This window comes from Musca vetustissima, unplaced genomic scaffold (assembly GCF_032173495.1).
Source record: "Musca vetustissima isolate MV318-11 ecotype Yass unplaced genomic scaffold, APGP_CSIRO_Mvet_v1 utg73954, whole genome shotgun sequence".
NCBI classification, from domain to species: Eukaryota; Metazoa; Arthropoda; class Insecta; order Diptera; family Muscidae; genus Musca; species Musca vetustissima.
In genome coordinates, this window is record NW_026873023.1 from 72,282 (window position 1) to 98,443 (window position 26,162).

The window sequence follows — 26,162 nt, forward strand, 5'->3', positions numbered from 1 at the left end:
TATGTTTGATTGAATTTTGTTTAGATCCACCATTGTCATTTAAAAAAGCCCGTGGTTTTATCCTGACATTTATTTAAGCAAATCTAAAGTTTGCGTAAGTATGATGCGGTTTGAGGTAATTTTATGGAAGGTTTAAACTATATTTATAAAGAAAGGGACTCAGATATGCAATTTCTTAGAACTGATATGTGGAGAAATGGGTTCCAAGAGTGTTCCCTATAAGTTTAAAGTGGACGGTTGTTTAAAAAAATCTCAAAATTTTGTAGAATTTTGAGTTTGATGCGGTTTGAAGCAATTCTATGGGAGATTCGAACTATTTTTAATGAGGTATGAAACTCAGATAAAAAATTTCTTAAAAATTGTGTGTATTGAAATGGTTTTCAAGGGTGTTCCCTATATGTTTGAAGTGAAAAATTTATTATTTTACAATTACAAAAAAATATTTGAAATATTTGTCACTCCTATTTAAAATTTAACTGCTGAAAAACTATTTTTTCGGTAACCAAGGCCTTCTCATACCCAAAAAAAAATCAGTTATGTAATCAATTCCGTAACAAACAAAAAATGTATCAATTTATGGAATACCTGAAATTCTTTCCCATGATGACGATGATACAATGCTAATAGAAAGGAACAGAAACCTTCCTATTAAATTTCCTTCAAAGAAAGTTGTGGTGGTGCTGGTTATTGACACCACAACCACAGCATGTTGGCACAACATTAGATACAACAAACACACACACAATTTGATCGTGGCCAAACATCAACATAATCATGGACAGACAATCTCTGTGAAGGACCACAAAGATATTCCATATTGCATGTTTAACTATCGCCAGCGTCATCATCTTAGAATGTTTATATGAGAATAGGGGAGGAGGGGGCAGAGGGTAGGCTAAATTGTGAAATTCTTAGTTTTTGGCGTGTGACAAGAAAATAACGGAAAAAATCGCAAACGATCGATGATCAGTAAAATGTGATCGGTGGCGGCATGCAGCAGAAGCAGCCGTAATCGTATGGCCGTTCAAAGTGTTGAAAAAGGAGCCAAGAAGCAAGTTGTGTGTGTTTGTTGCTGTTCGATGGTCATGATGATGAGGACTTGATGCTATCTCCATGGTACAAAAAACAAAAAAAAGCAAAACATGTGTGAAATGCAAAACGCCTGTTTATTTACCTGGTAAATGGAATCACATAAGCGTTAGCGTTAAGAGATGCATGCCAATGATGTCCACGATGCCATTGATGAAGATGATGATCATGAGTGGTGATAGTGTAAGCAGAGGAAGAAATTGTAATGGACATCCACCTTGACTATCGATAGAAGCGATGAAGTGCTATGTGATCATGATCAAATAGTTTGCATGTTCAGGTACTCAGGAGGTACAATTCCAAATGTGTTTTCAAAACAAACAAGCAAACCAAACACACACACACACACAAACACACTTTGTTTGCTTTACAATGAATCTCAACAGTTTAGAGCTTGCTGAGGAGTTAAGAAGGAGTTGATACTGGATGGATGGTGTGTGGACCAAACGACAAGAAGAAGATAAGTGTTTGCTTTTTTTTCTGTTACAGAAGAGGAGCCCATACTATGTATCTTTCTCTGTGTGAGTGTAAGTGCGATCCAGGAACACAATGTTAAGATAAATGACATTTTTACATGTTTTCTCTCTCTAAGTAAATTCAAATAATACCACAGTAACTTGATTGTTGTTGTTGTGATTTTTTGTTAACGAATGGAAACAAATGCTGTTACGTTGTTTGACCATTTGACCACTTAAAATGCGTTTTTTGTTGGTGGCAAAAAAAAAACACAGTTTAAAGAATCCTAAAAAATGTCTAGGAAAAAATTTAACCCACCATACTCATATAGAGATCAACCGTAAAAGGTCATCTTTTGAAATATTCTGCTGCTACTTCTTCCTCTTATTTTGATTTTTTGTTTCAAGAATTTTAATGAAGTAAAAGAAAAACTCATTGAAACAAATAGAAAAATATGTGTGTGGTGTTCGTGTTGAGCTTCAAACACCCAAAGGCTTTTCGATGGCATGAATTCCATGGGGATCAAACACTCTCCTCCACTCTCCATCTTAGTGGCTGAAGAAGCTGTGAAAGTCCACCTTTACACTTAAAAAAACCGTTAAATCACAGTCAAGTTCGAGAGTTCCATCACGATTTGTCGAAGTTACGTACACGTACTACTCAAGTCAATTGATGTTTGATGTTGCATTATCAAAGGTACCGACATTCAACCAAGAATTTGTTGCAGGGTTCATAATGCTTGTCATGTTGTTCTTGTGTGAGAACTAGTTTGATGTGCGTAAGAGTACTGAGGCGATGGGAAGAACAAACCTTGCAACAAAACTCGCAAGAATCTTAAAATCCTAAAATTCAGGATACTGTTATTGCAACTAAATATATTTAGACTAAAAAAATTGAATGAACTTTGAAGTTCCTATAGTAGAAGTTGCATTTAAGACCGTTTTTAGAAGATCAAAAGACCACGACCTCAAAACCCACAATCGAAATTAATTCCGAAGCAATTTAATATACTGCAAATGGAAATGTATGTTAAAGTTTTGATTTTGAAAGCAAAACTTAAATCATTAAGCTCGACTCGAATGAGTATAAATAATTCACTTAAAAATTCCATTCAAATGATCTCTGCCCTTACAAGGCAAAATTCAAATAAGAAAAATGAATTCAGCTGAGCATGGCTAGGGTTGGAACTAAGGTCCTCGAAGCAACACAAATGTTGCTAGACCACTTAACGTTCTGAGCCATCAACACACTTCCTAAGACGTTGCGCAAAAACATGTGTATACCATGGAAGTAATTGTAGGTGTGTGGTTCAATTATCCATCGCTGCTTTGAAAAGGACTGTTTCTAGAACAAAAACAAATGTCGAACCTTGGCAAATTTGAATTTAATTCGCATATGCAAGTTCGCATCAGGGCGAAATAAATACAAGTTATCAACATACGACCTTTGTAAAGGCACATAGCCCAATATGTCTTCTGAGACGCTTAACCAACGGCGAAACGCGTCGCATAATGGTGGGTACGTAGGTCCTTCTCCTGGCTTTCTTTTTCATTGCAAAACTTAAATTCTTTAAATTCTGATTTTATTGTGAAACATTTTTCCTTAAGAGCCATATAAACTTTTAAACAATATATTAAAGTTTGAAAGTAGTTTGAGTAATTCGATGTTCAATAAATATTCTGGAAATTTTTCAGAGATATTTCAAAATGTTTGAAGGGGTTGTTTAGCTTATTTTTTATACGATTCTGCTCATCATCCCATTTTGATGGATCCAATATAACACCGATCGAATTATTTAAATCTTGTAGACATTCTAAATATGTTTGAAATAAATTAAATTAGTATGAAGCTTCTTTTTTAAAATGATCCCATGTTTACATCGTTCGTTCCTTCACCAGCAAAAAATGCGGAAACATTTTCGGGGAATTTTGTCAAATTACCCATCACTTTTTCGAAATTAATCATTGGAACATCAAACAAGCAGTATACAACATCATACCATTTGGAAGAAGAATAAAATAACCACGCATTCTTTACGCCAAATTGTCAGTTAACTACTTTTTGGCATTTCATGTATAAACATACATTTCGATGTATTATATAAGTATGTATGTCCACAACGAAAAATGTCAAAACGGTAATTTAACAAATAGAGATTCTTCTTCTTCACCTCTCTGCCAAAATAGAATTGTATGTGGTAACGGTAAAATGCTATAACATTGATGTCATGCAAAAAAAAAAACAGCTAGAAGAAGAGATTCTTTAAAAATCGTTTCTTCTAAATAGTCGATTTTGTCAAATACCATATTTCAGCGGAGATGAAAATGTGCTGGTGGTACAAGACATCCCATTTGAAGAAGGAGATATAGTAGACATTTGATGACCAAAAGACAAAAACAACAACAATTTTAGAATTTCATATTAGCCAACTTGAAAACAGAAACGGGAAAGTAACAACAAACATCGGGAATAGAAAAGAGGTGTTGTCCATTTGCCATAAAACAATATTGATAAATTGTCAATAGTCAATGCTGGTTAGATAAACAGCAACAAGAACAACAACAATAAACATCATTTTTGTAATTTTCAGTTAGAGGTGGTTGGTGTTGTTGTGATTTTTTCTAATGGTGTTCAAATACACCCAACATTTATTCCTGGATTCCGTTTGTTTAGGTAGCAGGCAAACGGTTTTCCCGTTTCGAACTGTGTTTGAAGAAAAGCTTCTTTGTTGTTGGCATTGTCGACGTGTTGCATATAATTAAATCTTCTTGGACAAACATGTGTACATAATTTTTGTCGTTTTTTTCTTTCTTTCAAAGGAATTGTATAGAAAAATTCATTTACAGGAATTCTTTGAATTTGAAAACAAGTGAATTGTTGTGACCATGACGACAAGAATGGAATGTCTTGAATAAATATTAGAGGTGGCTAACACTTAACTCGAAGCCTACGGTTGATTTTTATGATTTTTGAAAATGTCCATTTATTTAGGAATTTGAAAGCGTTACAAAATATATATGTTTAATGGTTACAGTATAAAATTAGACTAGTATGAGACAAAAGAATAGAGTTAGGTCGTTCCGTATCGACCTAGTTCGCAAATGGACCATTCGGTTCTAGTTCTTTTTACTCTCGTTCACCTAGTTTATTCCTTCCATTGTACGAATTTGCTGACGTATACCACGATAAATGAATGAACTAGTTTCTGTTGATGAGCGAACCGAATAAAACCGATAATAAAAATGTTGTAAATTTTGAAGCGTTGCATACAACAATACAAATTTATTCAATTACATTTTGTTTTCCTATTCTTATACATCCAACTTAATTGTACTTTTACATACTATTCTAATACTAATTATTACAACTAAGAAAAAAATTTATTCACAGTTTGTAATATTTGAATTAATTTTAACCCTTTCAGTGTCAATTTTTTTTTGTAACGGTACATAGGATAACCGAAAAATCACAAAGAAAGAGAGTACTTTTAAATGTCGAATATATTCGACAAAATGCACTGAAAGGGTTAATTAGAATAATAAAAAAAGAGATTGACTCAAATATTTTGAAATCTCCCTTGAGTAATTTGAAATACGCTTCAAGAACGAGATTAACTCTATGTCGGAAACGAACTGTTCCTGAATTTTTCTTTGCGGTATTCCCAAATGAAGAGAGCGTGTAATTAAGTTTACTTTCTTAAAAGGCTCGCTCTGAAATAGGGATATGTAGGTCGAATTTCATAGTTACTTTCTACTAATCGCAAAGATATTGGTACTTTATATTTTATTCTTTGATCATGATCTGTTATAGTAGCAACTTCATAATGAATTTTAATTCGAGCCAAATTACCCGTAGGACACCCTGGCGCTCCAAATATTATTATTATTTTCTTCATAGTTATGGCTATTATAATTTTAGGGTTCAGAAATTAATTACTTCCGTTAATTTTAGGAGCTTCAAATGAGACACTTACTGGAATAAATAATAGAATAAATAATTTTGTACAAATCACAAAGATATTGGTAATTTATATTTTATCCTTCAAGTAGGAACTTCTTTAAGAATATAAATTCGAGTCAAAATTTTTTGATTTTTGTCACCAGCTTTAAATTGCAAGTCTAATCACAAAGATATTGAAAATTTATTAATTCGAGTCGATTTTGGAACGAATTTTGATTATTTTGTACTAATCGCAAATATATTGGTAGTTTATAATATAAACTTCTTTAAGAATATAAATTCGAGTCAAATTTGTCTCTCTAATTGGTATTATTGTAATTGTTCATTTTCTTATTATAATTTTCTTTATAGTTATATCTATAACTGATTTGCAAATTGATTAGTTCTTTTAATTTTAGAAGATTCAGATATGGCCTTACTCGAAAAAAAAAATTTTAAATTTCCGATTTTTATCTCCAGCTTTGAGTTAAAAATCTAATCACATATTGGTAATTTATATTTTATTATTGGATCATGATATTTTAGTTCAAGTCGATTTGGGACTTCCTGGTGCTCTCATTTATGTTATTGTAACTATTCATGAATTCGGAAATGGATTAGTACCTTTAATGTGAGGGGCTTTAAAATAACTTGTATAAGTTTCAGACTTCAACCAACTGTTCCTAACTGACTAGTCGACTCACAGCGATATTGGTAGTTTATTTTTTTGGAGCGTGATTTGGTATAGTAGGAACTTTATGAAGATTTTAAATTCGTATTGAATTAGGTAATCACATTCCTTGAGGGCTATCAAATTTATAATATTATTGTGACTGCTCGTGGTTTTAAAATATCTGCAGAATTCGGAAATTGATTAGTTCCCTTTAAGTTAGGTGGTCCAGGTATGGTCTTCTCTTCAACATATAATATAAGTTTCAGACTTTTGCCTTCTGCTTTTAATATATTCGAGTAGCTTTCGTATTTAGTTTTATAAATACCTGTTGTCACATCAGTCATTTATTTTTTAGGCAGATTTATTTATTTATTTTTTTTTTTTGCAAAATTTACTCACCTAAAAATAAAAAAAATGAATATTAATAATTTATTTTAGAAAATATACCCAAATAAACGTTACAAATTAAGAACTTCTGTTTTCAAACAAATATGGACTTATTCTTTTCCTCCAAAAAAGGTATCAAAACTGTTTAACATTCCAAAACTAAAAGCATCTTCAATTGTCTCATAACCACAACAAAAGCCCACACTTTTTGGAAAAAAATAATCCCCAAGAGCTACAATTCTTAAATACATATGTATTTATGTTAAATTTTTTGTTTGTTAAGCTTCTATTAACGGTACTTCATTTATGTCTTCAAAAGAAGAAGCCAAAAACTGAATTATTGAAAATGTTGTATTTTTTTAACGCCTTGTCAAAATACCGCTCGTTGAGAATACACAAAAGTACGGTTTTTTGTGTGTTTTGTAAATATAAAACAAAATCAATGAATATTTATGACAAATAAATGACAAAATAAACAATAATAACCAAAAGAGAGACAGCAGAAGAAATAATCATTAATAACAATTTAAACAATAAGTAGAATGCCGGCAATAAATCTGTGAAGAACTTGACGATGTGAAAAAGAGTTTTGAAAACAAACATAAAATAATGTGTTTTGTTTTGGAATGGTAAATGAGAAAAAATAAGAATTCATTAAACATTTTTTTGAAAAAAAAACCTACATGGAATTTAAAGAAGATGTTCTTGTCAAACATCAAATGAGTTGTAAAGACAATGGTTTGAAAAAGGAGGAGGAGGTTAAAGAACTGGGTGTTTTAAAATGAGAGTTTTATGTTTGAGTTGGCAGGTGGTCTCATAAAATTTGCTTGGTGTTGTTATAATAATATAATACGTCAGTTCTGGATTAAAATATACATATTAATTAAGTATTTATATATTAATATTTATCTATATTTTGTGTCCTCTGAGGGTACGCCAAAAATGGCTTATTTCCCTTTTTATTGCATCATGCTAATTACATTGTTATCTTTTATCGTACTAAATGCTATCGATAAGTGTATTATTTACAATGGGTGTGTTCGTGACATAATTCAACAACAATATATAATTGGTATACAGACTTCATTTCAGATTCTGCATCGCTTAATATAAAATTACATCTTTTATGAAATATAAAATTTGTTTTTAAGTTTTAGGTGCAAAGCTAACCCAGTTAACCCAGTTTTGAAGATGATGTCTTGTTCCTTTCTCCAATGTAGTTTTCTTTTCCACGTACACATTTATTTTTTTAAGTACACTTATGCAAAGTTCTGCATTTCCCTTATTCATAAACTCCAAATTTATTGTTCTTCTTTTATTTATTCCATTAAGTCAACAAATAAGTGCTAAAAGTTTGTTTACCCCGAAAAAATTTTAAGCAAACATGCGTAGCAATTTTCAAAATTTACTTTCAATAAATAACAAAAAATCTCAAAAGAAGAGAAAGAATAAATACGCACACGAAAATCAAAGGAAAATAATAAATCAAACAATTAAGGCCACTTCCAGCAAGTGTTGAATCGTATTAACACCACATTCTCCGATGACTATCATTCAAGGAAACAAGAAAAAGAAAATGTTGCTACTTTATGAAATCTCAAAGTTGTTGTTTTGGTGGAGGCACTCAAAAATAATTCTTAAGATTTTTTTTTTATCCAAAAAGAAATTATGACTTTCTGAAGTGCTCCATATTCGGATCCCACCAAAATCTAAAAAAGGAAATCAATCAATTTTCCATTAAAAGAAAAGTATTTCTTCCGCACAGCATTCATAATTTGAGATTAATTGTTTCGAAACACTTCTGTTTTCCCCAGAAATTAATTAATTTCAATTACTTTTTTCTTATTCGGAAATTATATAATTATTATTGCTTCTTGAACCCTCCCTAAAACCCAAACTTGCTTATAACGGTTTAAGCATTTAATTTTGATTTTATTTCCTTTTCTTTGTTTTGTTCGGATTTTGTTTTTTTTTCTTCTTTTGGTTTCCGTTTGCTGCTTGCTCATTTTGTATCAAAACAAAAAAGCAATGCGATTACAAATTACTTTTACCTTGACAATGAAATTTTTTTGTGGTTGGTTAATCTCTTGAAGTCATTTATTTATTTTGGTGTATGGAAGTCTTTGGCGGTGGTGTTGTTGGTGGTAGTAGTGGTGGTGGCATTGTTTGTGTTTGGCTTAAGCTCAAATGATGCCAATGTTATGTTCAAGAGTTATCCGCTTGTTTTCTTCAGATTATCTCATTAAAGTAAGGGGGTTGCCATATTCGATTTTGTACGAAGTTTAATCGATAAATTAAATTGTTTCTTGTATCCCCTTGGTTATGGGAGAATTTATTAACTCAATAACCAATAAATTCGGAAAAAAGTGTTCCATATTTCTGGGAACTATCAGACTCTGGAAAAATGTGGCTTGACCATTTATACTGCTTAAATCGAACTGGGAAAGTTAACTTCCAGTGATGACACCACTAAGGAATGTTAGAACGTCCTATATTCGACCTCTGTTATTTCAAAATCAGGTTCCTTTATTGCCACATATAAGAAAATAAATATTAATTTAAGAGTGTTTTGGACGCTTTTTGAAGAGGTCTTCAGGAAGGTTCTTTTACATGAAAAGTGATGCCAAATCCATTGCCTAAATCAATCAGCTGATAATTCTTCTTCATATGTATTGTGATTCGTCTTTCTGCAAAAATTAATTTCGGCTCTGAAACTACTCTGTAAATTAGGAATGCCTGCGTATCCAATAGACCTTTAGCAGAACTTTTAGAACATTAGTGACTAATTAATATGTGGGGCTAAACAGAGATCATCACAGAAAACTGAGAGTTTGTAATTGGATTTCGCTCAAAAGTCAATCAGGTGTACAAATCAATCAGCTGCACATTTTTATTGTCTAACATTCATATTCATATTGTGGTTCGTCTTTGTGCAACAATTAAAAATTTTGGCTCTAAAACTACTCTGTAAATTTAGAATCCTGCAATTCCACTCGCCCGCTGCTGAACTTCTACTTTACTACATGGTGAAACGGAGGGTCTCACAGATAACTGCGGTTATGTCGTCGAATTTTGCTCAAGTATTCCATTGATATTTGTTTATAAATATTTTTAATAATCAATTGTATACCCTTCCAGAGCTAACTCAAATCTGGCATCACCTATTTTTTTTATTTAAATATTTGTAAACAAAATCACTATTCCCCCCACAAGAAGCTTATTATGATGACCACGAAGTGCATTGATCTCATTTTTTGTTGGGTTTTGTTTATTCACAATTTTATTGTTATAATGATGACGATGAAGATCGTGGTAAATGAGGGTGTGTGGAGGAAGTCTCATAATATCAACATACAAAATTACTCATCGAGAAAAATTAAAATTTATTAAGTCAATGATTAAATTCCATAAACAAAAACAACATAGAGACCCATAGCCGGACTGAAACTCGAGCAAAAGTCGTGCTTCAATTAGCAGACCTTAACCTAACAAACCAGCAGCAACAGTTCACATTTCCGCAAGTAGATACAAAACATGCGGGCCAGGTCATTATCATGTGCTGGCTGGCTGAGAGGAGAATAAAAAGAAACCCAACAACAAATTGAAGTTCACGTGCTTTATTTTGGCTACTTGGCAAAACCTAAATTACCGTTGATCGTGTGGATCCGTATACCAACTATACTGGTCGTGAGGGGCATTTTTGGGGTAGGCGTTGCTACCCACTTTATACCAACATTTTTATTTTATTTTGCCGCAAAAAAGCAAAACAAAACGAAAACCACTTTAGCTTAAAGGTTTTTGACCTTTATGTTTCGTTTTAGTTGTTGTTGCTGTTATTATAAAATTTTCTTTGGAGCATATCAACCAAGAGTCTGTGTGTCTGAACTTCTTTGATATCAATTTTATTGCTACCATGTGAATTTCGGAGTGTGTGTGTGTGTTTGTGTCAGTGTTATAAATTTACACCTAGTTGCTAATTAAGGTGTCCGATATATTTTTCATTGTATGTACATAGTTGTTTTTTTTTCGGTTATAATTTAAGGCCCAATTAGCATAGCTGGTGCTACCGTGTCAATGGACTCGTGCCGAAATTTTTTTTGAAGTGTGATCATGACCCATAAATAACGGTTGTTTTATTTATTTTTCTCTTAAAGAATTCCATAATATTAGCTAACGGTGTCATAAACAAATAAATTTGTTATTATTTTATGCTTAATAGAGGTATGAAGTGGTTTGATTGGTCATAGAAGTGGGTCACATTTTTTTGGAGTTGACTGAGATCATGACTATTTTTGAGATGAAAAAAAAAACACATTTTATGAGATAATCGATATTTAAGAAACAGGTTAAAGCCGTTTCAAAAATGTGCGTGATTAAGGGCTCAGCTAATCAATAAATATTAAAAAAAGCTAAATCATCTGAATTTCAAATATTGATAGAATTAGTCGGATACTTATAGTTTGGAGACCACACCATTAAAAGTTAAACAACAGATTAACGATCATAAAATATGAAATGGATTCATAGTCTAAAATAACGAAGTTGTGCAAAACATTCTCAATGTTTTATGAAGAATGCCAACATGTGAGAGCCTTTTCTAGAATTTTTGTAAATAATACACCATAATTATATTCTTTAAAATAATGAGCGTATGTCAAAATTCTTATTAACCTTGACTTTGAAAGTTCAAAACTCAAAAAGAACTTCTTCAGCTAATCTTTTGATGAGTTCAAATGTTATGACCTTTTTGTTTGTATGTGTGTACGCGCGCAATAATTATAAATCAATTCATCTATTTTGTTTATGGGCTTCCATTATTATTTTGTGTGTTCTTCAATATTTTGCGTGTCCGCATTGCTTATGGCTTATAATTATAAAAACATTTTAGCAAATTACCCCTAAAAAAAGATGATAATGATCAGCAACTTCTTCCGATTAAATAAAATTACTTGTTCATGTTTTTATTTATTTGATGTACTTATTTCAGTAAAAAAACGACCATTAATAATTAAAAACTAATTAACAAATAAATCAGTAAGTTATAAAATCATAATTAAACAGAATTTGAAATATTAAATTTGTTGATTTGAAAATTGAACTTGTGAAGAGAAAATTTTAAGAAGAATTGTTACAGGTTTTCTGTTCCAAGAGGATTGTTATCCTCTTGTTGATTGTTTATTTGTTGTTTATTTAAAAAACTAAGATGGAGAAAGTGCCAGATTTTGCCGGAGAGTCCTGGGAAAAAACTTGATGAGCAGGAGAGTAATGTAAAGTACAGTCTGGAATGGGTAAACATTATTAAAGACAAGTTGTATCCGAGATTAAGGAATTATATTTCCCAATTTTCACCAAGAATTCCAGAATGTATAATTTTGCATTGCAGGAAATCTACAATGAAGCCGATTAAGTAATTAACCAATGTGACGACGATACGCTTTATGAAGAGGAGAGAAAGATCAATTACAGGCGATTTAATCGAAATGCCCAGGAGTTTAATGTCTTATGTAAGCATTTGACAAAATAAATTCCCTTCCGGACAGTAGGTCTAATAAAGAAATGGGTAAACAATATTAAAGACGAGTTGGAAGAATTGAAATAACTGATTAAGGAATTCTAATTCTCAATATTCACCAACTACTCTAGAATGTATGATTTGGCATTGGAGGAAATCTACAATGAAGCCGATTATGTAATTAGCCGATTTGACGACGCGAGACATGTTTATTATCGTGATAATCAATATCGAATACCTGAAGGCAATAAATATATATCTCAGGTAGTTGATTCCTGAGGAAATAGTAGGAAGACCACTGGAGAATATGCATGAGTTGGAATCAGATGTCTATGAAAAGCCGGAACAAAAATAACTTCTGCAGTTTAGCAAAGTGGAAGTGTAGCTAAGGAAAAAGGAAGATGGTCATGGTGTAATTGCAGTTGAAACAAAGTTTGTAGAAGAAATTGGGGAAATCAAGGCGACAAACTAAGCCCCGATTTTAAGTGCAGTGTTGTCTTCAAAAAGTTGTCTAATTGCAGAAAATCTGTGGAGGACTCTTGGAGAGTCCTCCTTTGAACAGAAAATTTAAATATCGATTAGTCGAAAATCGATTTACATTTCCCTAGTAGAAAAAACTACTGGATAAAACGCATGAGTTAGAATCAGATGTCTATAAAAAGCAGGAACAAACATAAATTCTGCAGTTTAGCAAAGTGGAATTAATGGGCAAGCTGAAGAAAAAGGAAGATAATCATGGGGTAGTTGCAGTTGAAATAAAGTTTGTAGAAGAAATTGGGAAAAACAAGGCGACAATCTGATCTCCGATGTTAAGTGCAGTGTTGTCTTCAAGATGTTGTCTAATTGTAAAAAATCTATGGAGGACTTTAAAATGCTTTGAACAGAAATTTCATTTGTCAGCTCCTCTTGCCAATGATGGGAAAACTTTCCATAGATCAAATTCTATTATTAGAGCAAAGAAATTAATGATACAAGTATTGAATACAAGAGAAGCCTAAGGACGAGCTGCGTCTTTCTGCTACATTTGATGCTTAAGGTACAGTTAGGTCGTTCAGAACGAACTAGTTCAAATGAACTATTCTGCGGAAGGAACGACCGGTACTAGAACTCGCACGTTCGTTCATCAAGTTCAGATTGTTCCTTTTGATACAATTGTTCATTCACTGACATTCACAAATGAACGATTGAACTAAAGGGAAGGATGGAACTAGAGTGAATGATTTAGTTCTTTTAATTCTGAACTGAATGAATAATGTTATTTAATATTATCGACATATTTGATAAATTTTGTAATATTTGAGTTACCTATTCTACAACTCCCATTTTTAAAAGCTCCATTATAATTTATGTTTTCAAATTTTTTAAAAAACACATTTATTAGCATTAAAGTTCCTTGACTTTTATTCAGCAAAAAAGGCCTGTCTATTAGTTAATGATGAGGCAAAAGTTCATTAGCCTTTAGAAGGGAGAGATCATAAGACCAAATAACTAATAACTCAAAATAAAAACGATATTTGAAAAAGGGGTGGAATTTTGGCAAAAAGATTACAAATTGATTTAGGTTCCCAAAGAATGAAACAAACAAAAACTACAAATCAATTTTTGAGTTCAGTTTTTTGTTGGAGATTGATAGGAGGAAGATATATAGACAAAACAAACAAAATTTATTTCGTTTTTTAAAGAACACCTGTTTTTCTTAATACCCTAAATTTTTTTCCTCTTCTTCTTCTGGTTTCCTTTTAGATTTTCAAATAAAATGTTTATTTATGTTTTTTTAGATTTTTTGGGGCTTTTGATTGATGGCTATATCAAATAAACGCCTCTTTTAACAAGTTTCGTAGTGTTGTTTTTTTCTTTCAAGCTTCTCAACATCATTTTGTTATGGATGGATGAACAAAAAAGCAACTGCTGATGATTGTCACGTTTTAAGTGTTATGTGATTCCAGTGTTCAGGGTGTTGATGATGATGATTATAATCAAATAACTGAGTCATAGTCATAAACAATAAACATGATCAACATTACGATTTTTTGATGGTGATAGGGAGGGAGGGAGAAAAAAAGAAGTAAGTGGATAGTTCCAAAGTTCGTGGACCAGTGAATAAAAAAAGAAGAAAAAATTAAAATACCATAAAAATTACAATATATGAAATATTGTAAAGGTTTTGGCAGATATTGCTTGACTGTTTTTAGAATTATTTTCCACTCCACCGATTTTCAATAGAAGTTATTGTTAATACAAAAAATTCAAAATATGTACATGAAATTTTGAAGTTTAAAATCAAGGTGGTAAAATCAAGAAGGTCTCCTCCTTTCTTATTACAGATTTTTTTCTGTATTGTTATTATTATTTTCTATACAATACCCCGATGACCTTGAAGTTTATTTAAAGAAAACAATTTTTGTTAAGTCATCGGCAAATGTATGTAAACCATAAAATAATAGCAAACAATTCCAATTGTTATATGCAAATGTTGTTGTAGTTTATTTTTAAATTCAAAATACAATAAAAATAAAAAAAATCAAATAAATTTCCTCCGCGAGAAGAGATCATCAAACTTTTTGGGGGCTATCTTTGTTTCTTAATGGCAAATAATCAACAACTTATCTTGATATCCATGAAATTGCCTTCAGGCCCATGGGCGTTAGAAGCTATTATCATTAAAAAATAGCATCTTCACACGGTACTCAAATATTGAGTTTTGGCCCGATGGAAGGAGGGAGCAAGGAAGTGAGAAATATAAATAACAGATATAAATATTGCATGGTGTGAAGATTATCAAAATATTATTTGCCCCCATCAAAAAATAGCAAACATACAACTTTGAATGCTGAGAAGATGTTCAAAATATTATTCCTCTTCACACTTCTCTCTGCCAAAAATTATGGTTAGGTACCCTTCTAAAACATTTCAATCTCAATACCATAAAGTGTCATTGTTAATTATCTGCAGTATCGGTTTATTGGTTTTATTTTTTTTCAATTACTTTTATTTTATTGTTGTTGTTTTCTTCTTCTCTTTGTCTCTGTGGCCTTATGTTATATTTGAAACGGCTTTACTGAAAGATTTTTTGTTTTTGTTTGAAGAGGTAAAGAAAAAAAACTCATTTTATTGCCGTGATTGATTTTATATCATTAATTTTATTTTTATAGAGTCATTCACATTGTGGTTAATTAGTTTTTTTTATAACGTGTTGATATTTATAAAATTTATGGGCAATGAATTGGATATTTAAAAAATATTCAGTTTTTTTTAAATATCAAGTGCAGTTATGAGAATCCGAATCCAATTATTTTTGGCATGAGATCCTTAGAAAACAAAAAAAGGACCTAAAACTATGCATCACACTCCCCGATTTTTCTATTTTTTAATGGATGAACAGATAAAAAGATTCTGGATCAGAATAAAATTCCAGCTCGATTTTGTCATGCCAACTGAAATCATGGTAGAGCGACAAGGCGACAAACTAATCCTCGATGTTAAGTGCAGTGTTGTCTTCAAAATGTTGTCTAATTGTAGAAAATCTAGAAGCGGACGAATGTAATCAGCATATTTAAAATGCTTTGCACAGAAATTGAATCTATCAGCTCTTCTTGCCAATGATGGGAAAATTTTCCAAAGTTCAATTTCGATTATTAGAACGAATCGAAATCTGTCTAGAACATTTAATACTGAATGTAGAGTTGGATCGTCCCAGAACGAACTAGTTCAGAGGAAATATTCAGCGTAAGGAACGATCGGCTCTAAATGCGGTTTTTCGTTAATAAAGTTCATCTAGTTAATTTTGATGCAATCATCGAATTAATGATGTGTGCTCGTGAACGATTGAACCATGGATCTAGATGAATGACTTAGTTCCTTTAATTCCAGAAATGGATAACTCAATTTTTAAGAAATCAATTCATCTATGATTAACCTTAAAGCTATACACCACATTTATATTTATTTATTATATCCTCATCCACATGGTCGTGTGTATATTAAATTTGTCATTTTCGTCAAGGTAGCATCGATTTTCGGTTTCTGTATTTGGTGACACCAAAAGTCCCTCTATTTTGGAGATTGCCGACTCACTGCTGTGGTTCAAGCAAATGGAATCGCAATTCATTATGGCTTATATTGTGCAAGATTCCACGAAATTCCATACCGTTGTCGTATCCATCGAGAGCAGTGTTTTGGAGAAGGTATCAGACATCGTCGTCGATCCTCCTGATGAAAACATGTACAAACATATAAGCAGTTTCAAGAATTCAGATGAAAAGAACCGTCTCAGAAGCTCCGGACGAACATTGAACTAGGAGACAAAAAGCCTTCAGATTTCTTATTCGAAATTCTGGGTTTATCTTAAGGTAAGGTTTGAAACGACATTTTGAAACAGATGTGGATACAACGACTTCCATCAGAAAGGAAGGCAATATTGTCCGTTAGGGAAGACAATATTGAAAACGATTGCCGACAAGAATGCGGTTAGCAGTGAATTGGATGTGTGCAGGCTTTTTTCCATCGAGCTCTTGTTTAAAGGAATTTGAGAAGACATTGCAGACCCTCTGCACTCAGAAACTCGGTATTTTGAAGAGTTTGAACAAGGTATTTTTTCAACCAATTGAGCTGTAATTTGGTGTTTTGAGTTCTTATGGGGTAGCATATTGTCTTACTAAAAATTAAAAATCTAAACCCCAAAAATGTTGGTATTTTAAATATTTTGGTAACGTTTAACCGATTTGGCTGTAATCGGGTGTTTTGAGTTCTCGTGGGGTCAATGTAATTTTTTGGGATTGCTCCCCTATATATTGGTATCTCAAAAAATTCGACATTTTAGGGTGAAAAATCTTCCTACCAAAACGTATCTGCCATGTATGATGCATACTTTTAGGGGCACACATTTTATTTCATGCAAATATATCATCTGTCAAAAAACCCCCAAACTCAGTGGAGGGTCAAACCCAGAATATTTCAACATAATTATTTTCTCCTTAACTCTCTCTTCTATTTTCTATAAAAAAACTCAATTTTCCTTTCATGAAACTGACTGTGTGACCATCGACTTACTTTCTTTTGTAGCTGACATGCATACCAATAATAAGTATTTGGTAATGAATAATAGCCAAGGTTTTTTTTGGGAATGGGAAAATGTTGAACAGTGAAGCCTCGTCATAAAGGAAATGTTGACAAAAAAAATTACTGTCCTCGAGGTTTATGAAAACCTTTTGTCAAATTTTCAAGTTTTTGGCTGATTTTTGTATTTTTTTAAAGGTCTCCATATCTGAGTGACGGGAAATTATTTTTATCAAAGCCCCACTGCCTACTTTCAAGTGTGTCATATTTTCCAAGTTCCTTCCTCAAACATCATGCAAATATTTAGCCAAGTAAATAAACTTCAGTTGTGGTATTTATATTTCATTTATTGTTTTTTGGTTTTGAACTAGGATGTGGTTTTGTTTTTGTCTTCCCCAGCCACCACAAAAACATGCATGCCACAATCGATCTATCTATCCTCCACATATACACACCGTTTGCAACTAATGACCCATTTTATAAACTTTTGAAATTTTCCATAGTTCTCAAAAAAATGCATTTTGCATTTGTTGTGTAAATATTTCTAAGAATTGTCATTGAGTTGTCAAAATCTATCAGGCGACCGGCTGGCTACATAGAATTATGTGAAAAGTTTACTTCACCATTCATATGGATGGGCAGGCATATGGGCCTGGGCCAATGTTAGTTTCTATGTTCCTTCAAGTCGTTCATTCATAGATTCCCATTCATTTGCAGTTCGATTCGACTTCTGCGAAAAGAGGCGGCGTTAACGTTGACGTCAACGTCGAACCAGCCAGCCAGCATTCCGTCTGTCTGTCGGTCTCTGCATTATTTTCATTTTCATGTCTGACGGAGAAGAAAGGGACACAATTTATGCCAGACATGTTGGCCCAAACACCACATCACATGTGCATTGTTTTGGGTTGTGTGTCATGTCGTGTGTTGCATGCATGTTTGTCTGCCTCAGAACTTTTCTTTGGTATGATGTGCAACAAAAACAACAACAACAATAAGCTAACCTACCGCCTATTGAACAAAACAAAACAAAAAATATTGTGTGTTTGACAGTTGGTTTTTGTTTGATTTCTTTGTTGGCTTTTATTTGAATGACGATGTTGTCATTGTTGTCTTTGTTGTTGTTGTTGCTGTTTGTTGTTTGTTTTGGTATTGTTTGTGACCCTTTTGTTATTGTCCAAGAATTGACGAGATGTTGTGGACTTAAATGCACTGCTTAACCATAAACTGTCAAATGTCCATCCATCCATCCATCCATCGTTGATGGCTAAAGGCAAATAATTGTTCTAGCTAAAAGGGGGACAGACGAAGTGTAAGACCAACAAAAACAAATCGAAAATATCTCACAGACATGTAACCTCATTCCCAGAGATATTTATGTGCAGTCAATGCAGCAAAAAGTGATCTTGAAACCAATGACATATTTTAAATATGAAATATTAGAGAAATGGGAATGAGAACACAAAAGAGCGAGAGAGAGGGACATTGAAATATAGGAAAAATCTTTCTCTTGATTAAAAAAATATTCAATATTAATATTCGAAACATATTATTTAATGCGTAGCTCTAATTAAATGCATGAGTTGTGTGTATGGACAATGTGTGATGCATACTTTTAGGGGGAAATTTTTTATTTTATGGAAATAGAAAAATAATAAGGTTCAATTCTATTTTGCATCAAACAATAGCTGAATATGGTATTACAATTTTTTTCAAATAGTATGGTAACGTATGACCTAAACTTTTTTACGAAAAACCGAAATTTGAGTGGGGTAAATCAGAACAAAATATGAATATTTCTGAAAGCTCTGTCAGAGTTGTAACTGAACGTATTTATTTTATAAATATTTTCTAAACATCTGATGGGCATTCTCTGGGAGAGTTAAAAGTGTGGATTTACCAATTTTCTTAAGAACTCTGAGAGTTACGAGCCAAATTTTTTTTTAAGCTATGTTAGAGTTTTGGGAGTGGGTGTTTAAAGATAATATTAACCATTGTGGGAGTAAAAGGTAAAAAAGTGGATTTGTATGCTTTTGTTAACTTTTAAACGTAGATTTCTTGAAGTCCTTTGGGAGTTCAAATGATGATACTTTTTACTGACTTTTGTCAATCACTTTGGAAGTTAAAAGCTTGCCATTTTTTAATTAACGTGGATTTTTTAAAGAACATTTTCAAGCCCCCTGAAAGTTAAAAGCGGGATAGTTTTAAAGCTTTGTGGAAGTTGGAATCGTTATATTTTTAAATCTCCGTGGAAGTTAAAAGCTTGGTCATTTGTTCAAGATTTACTTTCAAGCTCTGTGGGAGTTATAAGCGGGGGTTATTTGAAAGCTTTGCTTGACTTAAAATAATTTGTTAAAGCTCTGTGAAACTTGAACTTGTTTAAGCTCTGTGGAAGTTAAAAGCGTTATATTTTCTTAACGTTATGTTGGATTTAAAAGTGTATATTCGTTGATGCTTTGCTGGAGTTATAAGCATGTATTTTTTGAAGTTTTGAGTTAAAGGGTGGAATTTATTAAGCTTTAGGGATTTTTTGTGCGGTTTTTTTAAACATTTTTTTTAGATTCTATAGGAATTACAATCATGATATATTTTTTTAGGATTTAATAAAAAGCTATGGTTGATTTCTAAACGTGGATTATTGTAAAGCTTTGCTTGGCTCATACTAATTTGCTAAAGCTCTTTAAGAGTTACAAAAAAAGCTCTTTAAGTAGTTAAAAGCGTATATTCTTTAAAGCTTTGCTTGAGTTATTAGCGTGAGTTATAATTTGCTAAAGCTTTTTAAGAGTTACGAAAAAAGCTCTGTAAGTAGATAAAAGCGTATAGTCTTTGAAGCTTTGCCTGAGTTCTAAGCGTGGATTTTATTAAGCTTTGGAAATTTGTAAGTGCAGTTTTTATATAAATGAAATATCTTTTTTGATTTTTGTCCAGCTCTGTGAAAATTAAAATCATTTTAAAGCTTTGTGAGAGTTATAAGCGTGGGTTTTTAATAAATGTTTTTCATAAAGTTATATCAGAGCTGTAATCAAGGACTATTAAAGAAATCTAATACTATTTATTGAACGGGGTTTATTTGTAGATTTTTTAAATAATATATATAATAATAAATAATATAATAATATTTGCGGAATTAATAATATTATTATGGAAAAAGTAATTTAAAATCCCCAATTGGTATGATTTTCAGCTGAGGCGATTTGCACCTAAAAGTATCCAACACACATTCTCTTGAAGGTATAGAAAATTGTTATATTTACAAAATATAGGATTTTATGTTTGTAATATTTTTACAAATATATTTTTGTATCAAATACCTAAGGCTATTGAACTCTATATTATTATTTTGTGTACCCTCTACCGTATTCCTTTTTATTATTGCACATTTCCTTAAATTGCCCCTTTCTTTTGTTTGGGTTATTTTTATTTTTATTAAGATTTGTTCTTTGGTTATTTTGGCAAAAATATTTTGATTAAGCCTTCATAACGAAATCTTGGGGATTACAAAATACGTCAGGAATAACAACCGTATGGGGGTGGACAAGGAGAGGGGAGAGGATACATTTTGGTTATATTTATTTTACATTCAAACAAACACAAAACCAAAATGAAATGAAAACATTTGACAATTTTCGCCGATAGAGAAAGAGATGTGATTCTGATGTGGGTGAGCTGGCCGGCCGGTCGGTGGTGGTTGCAAAAGGAAATGCTGCGAATATTTACATCCTTCTTAAAAAGGTGTAAATGTTCGGCTGCTTGAGGGTGTGTGTGTGTATGGATGTTCGGTTTATTAACATTACTGGTCTAAATTAAGAAACATGTGTTTCAAAACAAACACAGCCAAACAAACAAACATTGCTGAAATACGAAACCTGTAACAACACACGGAAATCATCAACAGCATGTAACAGACATTTGTCCGAAACCAGGATCCGGCCATTTGTGAGGGAGGGGTGGTTTGCAAAAAATTTATTGTGTGCTAAAATGAATTTTTGCAAGGGATAGTCACCCTTAAATTGGAAAGGGATTTTCTGCTGGACCATAACAGAATGCATTTTCTGTGTAACAACCATTCAATCTATTTGATGCACTAATAGATTTTTATGTGGCTCTAATACCACCTAAATTAACAACAGATGACCCTTGATGATGCTGATGATGAAGCCGATTTTTATTATCTGCACTTTCCATCGATTTCAATTTTTGGCCAATCTATTGATGAAGACCGAAAATGACAAATTACCCTTATCTATGGCGGGCCGTTGACAGTCGGGTGAAAAAAAATCCTGCTAGGTAATAACATTTATACAGTGTAATTTCAATTATCTAACCACCCTCCACCTCTCTCCCTTAGATTGGCTGACCATTGCACCAAAAAAATATATATATAGAGACATGTGCCAATCAAACACCCAAAAATCTGTTGCATTATTTCTGCTTAATCATCTACGCTGATATTTCATAGCTGGTGTGGGGTCGCTTGCTATCCCTGTTGTTAGGGAGGATGTGGCAAATGTCAGTGACACTGTCGAATTTTTTTTGGTGCGTGTGTTTGATTGTTATGTTTGCCGACCGTACTATATACAAAATGCATTTATCATTCACTTGTCCGTGTTGAATGTTGCAAAATACTTGTGTATCTTTTTTGAAAATAAAATATCTAAATCCCATTGTATATAAATGGTGACAAAACAGATGGACAGACAAAGGCAAAGGCAGGTCGGCAGACAGACAAACAGACAGCCAGCCACACATACATACACATGTGTGAATCCCAAATTTCATGAGTGTGTATGGGAAATATTTTATTTGTTCTTGTGTCCATACCTACATACAAGCATACATATGTAGATATTTTTTGTTGTGTGTTACTTATTTGGCCATATATTATTTTTTTGGTTGAATGGGGGAAATTTGAAATACTGGATGCTGTCCTCAATTAACACCACTCCCCCTTGGTGTGGTGTGGCGACACATAAATTCACTGCAGATGATTTTGCAAAATGTTCCCCCTACTTCCCAAACTTCCATTCTTCCCCTCTGCTACTGCAGAAAAATCCAATGAAACATATTCATGTCCACATTTCATTTAAAACAATGACATTTTTATTGAGTCACACTTACACACATTTTAATTTAAATTGAACAAGATTTTCAAGTGTCAGTTAGTAAAAATAAAAAAAAAAATCTGTCTGTCTGTCTTTCTTTCTTTCTGTAATGCCATAAAAAGGAATTTGCCGTAGAAGCTATACTGTCATTGTGGTTTATAAAACTGCAATTTATGGGAAATGAATGTAATTAAAAATAAATATTTGAGATTTTTTCCTTGTGAAATTTTATAGACAATGGAGTGTTAGTTTTTAAGTAAATTGAAGGAGAGTATTTTAAAATAATACAAGAGAGAAAAACAAAAATTTTAAATTTAAAAGTAAATATAAATTGCAATGAAACAGACATTAGAGAGATTTCAAATTTGTAACAATTTTATTATTATTAAATATTACAGCTTGAGATTTATTATATATATAGTAAAATATTGTGCAAAATATCTCTTTCTCTAAGGTCATCAACCTGGAATTACTTTTAATTGGTAATATTGGAAATTGCACAAAGAAAAGCCCAAAGCATACTTTCAGTTAATATGTCCAAGTTTGAAAGGATTTTTTTAGGGATATCTATTTTTCCTAGAGATTAACTTTGAAAGGTGACTTGTAGTCAAATTCGATTGAGGATATTTCTCTCTTTGAAACCAGTACGAAAAAATTAACCAATATGGAAAAAATCGACCTAAATTTAAAATTTTGCCAAAAATAAAGGTTTAAAATTTAAAAAAAATTAAAGCAATTACCCAAATTTGTATGTAATATTTTAATGGTTAAATATTATAGCTAGGAATTTATTTTGTTTGGTGGCATACTGTCAAATATTGTATATAATATTTCTTTCTATTCGCCTAAGAATAGTTTTAATTTATTATTCGACCAAAAATTGGAAATTACATCAAAAAAGATCAAAAGGTCATGTTTTTGTTATAACCCTATTTGAACCGATTTTTGGGTAGTGCATAAAATGCCTAGAGATTTATTTTATTTGGCAACTTCTAGTGAAATTTCATGAAGAATATTTCGCTCTTTGAGATCCTGCCGATAAAACGAGTTATATAAATTGACCAAATTCAAAATTATACCAAAAAAGGTTGGAAAAGGTTACATGTTGGTATAATTAAAAAAGTGATTTTTTGAGGATATATCGTATCCACACATTAATTTTATAGGGAGACCCTAAGTAAAAATTCATGGAGAATATTTCCCTCTCTTAGAGCATGTCGACAAAATGAACAACAACAAAAGAAAATGACCAACATTCAATGTCGCACAAAATAAGACCCAAAAATAAGCTTTCTTTAATAGTGTATCGAATTTTGAACGTGATTTGAAGTGATACAGAATATATCTACATGTTTCTTGTATTCCGGGACCTATAGTAGAATTTGATTTAGAATACATCCTACATTGACATCATCATCGAAAAATTAATTTTGTGTGGATTTCGGATCAAATAGAAAATTATACCAAAAAAGAGCAAAAAATTCAGTTTTTTGTTTATTTTCCAGATTTCTACCGATTTTTAAATGATATACCTTAAATATAGATGGTTCATTTGTTTTGTGACCTATAGTAAATCTTTATGGAAAATATAATTTCCATTGACCTCACCTCTCTAAAATAAGATGGTACGTGAAAATGTGGTCCAACTTGAGAATACTTCGTAGAGAAACCATTAAATGCTATTTTTGTAAAAATCGGCGAAATTTATACCGATATTTCAGTGATATATGTTATATATACCGATGTATTGTGTGGAATTTGGTATAGAATATTTTTCTCATTGCCAGCAACCATCTAGTATGGAGTTTTGTGGGGCAATTTGACCAAAAATCCGAATCATACAAAAAATATCCAAGAATTTGTTTTTTCGGCATATTGACCAATATTTGTATAGATTTTTTTGTAATATGTATTATATTCCGATTTATTTATTTTTGTAATCTATAGTCAAATGTTATGAAGAATATGTTTTCCATTGACAAAATGTGGTAAAATGATGTCTTGTGTCAAAAATTGGGCCAACATGAGAATGCTTCTTAATGAAACCATTAAATGCTCTTTTTGCAAAATCGGCAAAATTTGTACCGATGTTTTAGTGATATATGTTATATATACCGATTTTTGTTGTATTGTGACCTATTATGAAATTTGGTATAAAATATTTCTCTCATCGACATCAATCTCATAGAATGGAGTTTTGTGCAAGAATTCAGCCCAAATACGAAATCATACAAACAATTACCCTAAAAATCATTTTTTTTAATATAGCCCAAATTTGCACCGATTTTTATGTGATATACGTTACATATAGAGAGTTCGTTTGTTCTGGGACCCATAGTCGAATTTTATGGAGAATAATTTTTCCATAAGTACCAACTACCTAAAACGAAGGACAATATGAAAAATCGCTACATTTTTAAACCCCTTCGTAATGAAACCAAGAAATTAACTTTTTGCATATACATCCAGCTCGATCCAGGCCTCCGGAATGATATACCGATTTCTTTTGTATGGTGACGTGTACTGAAATTTGGTGTATGATATTTTTTCATTGACATCAATCCTCTATAATAATTTTGAATCGGAAAATTCGGCCAAAACTCCAAAGCTTACATAAAATTACCAAAAATTCAATTATCTACCCATTACAATAAGTTTTTTTTTTAATATTGACCGATATTTAAGTGATATACGTTATATATAGAGATTTAGTTTGTTTTGTGACCCATAGTGAAATATTGTGGAGAATAATTTTTCCATTAGCACTAACTTCCTAAAACGAACTGGTATGTGAAAAATTATTACATCTTGAAAGCTATTCGTAAAGAAGTCAAGAAATTTACTTTTTTGTAAATACATCCAGTTCGATCCGATTTTTAATGATATATTCTATATATACCGATATCTGTTGTGGGGTAACTTATAGTGAAATTTTGTGTAGAATATTTTTTTCCTTTGGCATATACCTATAAATCGAATTATTGTGCCCGAAATGGACTCATTTTCAAAATAGTATAAAATTGTCATTGAACAAAAATGATGTTTGTAGATATATCAATATCCGAACCGATTTTGTTATATCCATCGATTTCTGTGGTTCAGCATCATATAGTGAAATTTTAAGGAGAACATTTTTGTAGAAAATGTCAACCCGTTAAAATGTTGTTTAGGTTCTGATTTTACTACTTTTTCGAAAATACCCCCAAAATTGGGCCTCTATATTTTGCTCCCTTCATCTTCTTCCTTTATCGGTTTAGTCCTAATTTATTCTTTCTTTCCTCTTTATTTTTTATATAAAAAAGGTATCCTATTAACTACAATATCACATTATCATATACCTTATTATGAGATTATGGATGTCATTATATATAAAAATGACAATATGTTTACCTTTATTATACCCCACAAAAAATTACAAACATAAATTCATAAAAGCGAAATAATGACTAAAACGACAAAATCCCAGGCTACAAATCCTTATATCCATATATGAGAAAAAAAAAACATAATTTTATATATAAAATATAAAAAGGCATTGACTACTTACCAGCTTGTATTAATAATGGCAACATAACAATTGCCAGCATGGCTGACAAATATATGTCGAGTCCCATGGGACTCGAACGTTTTCTTGTCATTCTGTTTCTGTTGGTCTTAAACCCTAAAAAGAGAAAAAGAAAAGAGAAAAAATAAAATAAATATAAATAAAATTCAAGATATATATTTTTCTTGTATTAAAAAGTAATAACAACAAAAAGCAGCGTTTATTATACAAGTAATAAGGCCACGTGTTTCTTTTATAAGAACAAATGAAGGACACGTGTCGATGGGGGGTACTTTTTCGCCTGCATTCTTCGTTTATTCTGCCATTGGCAAATAAAAATTTGTATTAGCCTTTAAGCCAGTTTTGTTTTGATATAAAAAAGAAGAATAAATTGAGATATTTGTTTGT

General features: G+C 31.8%; 1 protein-coding gene across 1 annotated transcript in view; it reads right to left on the reverse strand.

The window, feature by feature from the left end:
• The window catches only part of LOC133322147 (titin), a 68,732-nt gene extending 42,855 nt beyond the window's left edge, over positions 1–25,877 (reverse strand). Inside the window, exon 1 of the mRNA XM_061531197.1 lies at positions 25,758–25,877. Coding sequence (XP_061387181.1) covers positions 25,758–25,848 — 91 coding nt within the window. The 5' untranslated portion in view covers positions 25,849–25,877. The remainder of the gene's footprint in view (positions 1–25,757) is intronic.
• Between the last annotated feature and the right edge of the window lie 285 nt (positions 25,878–26,162).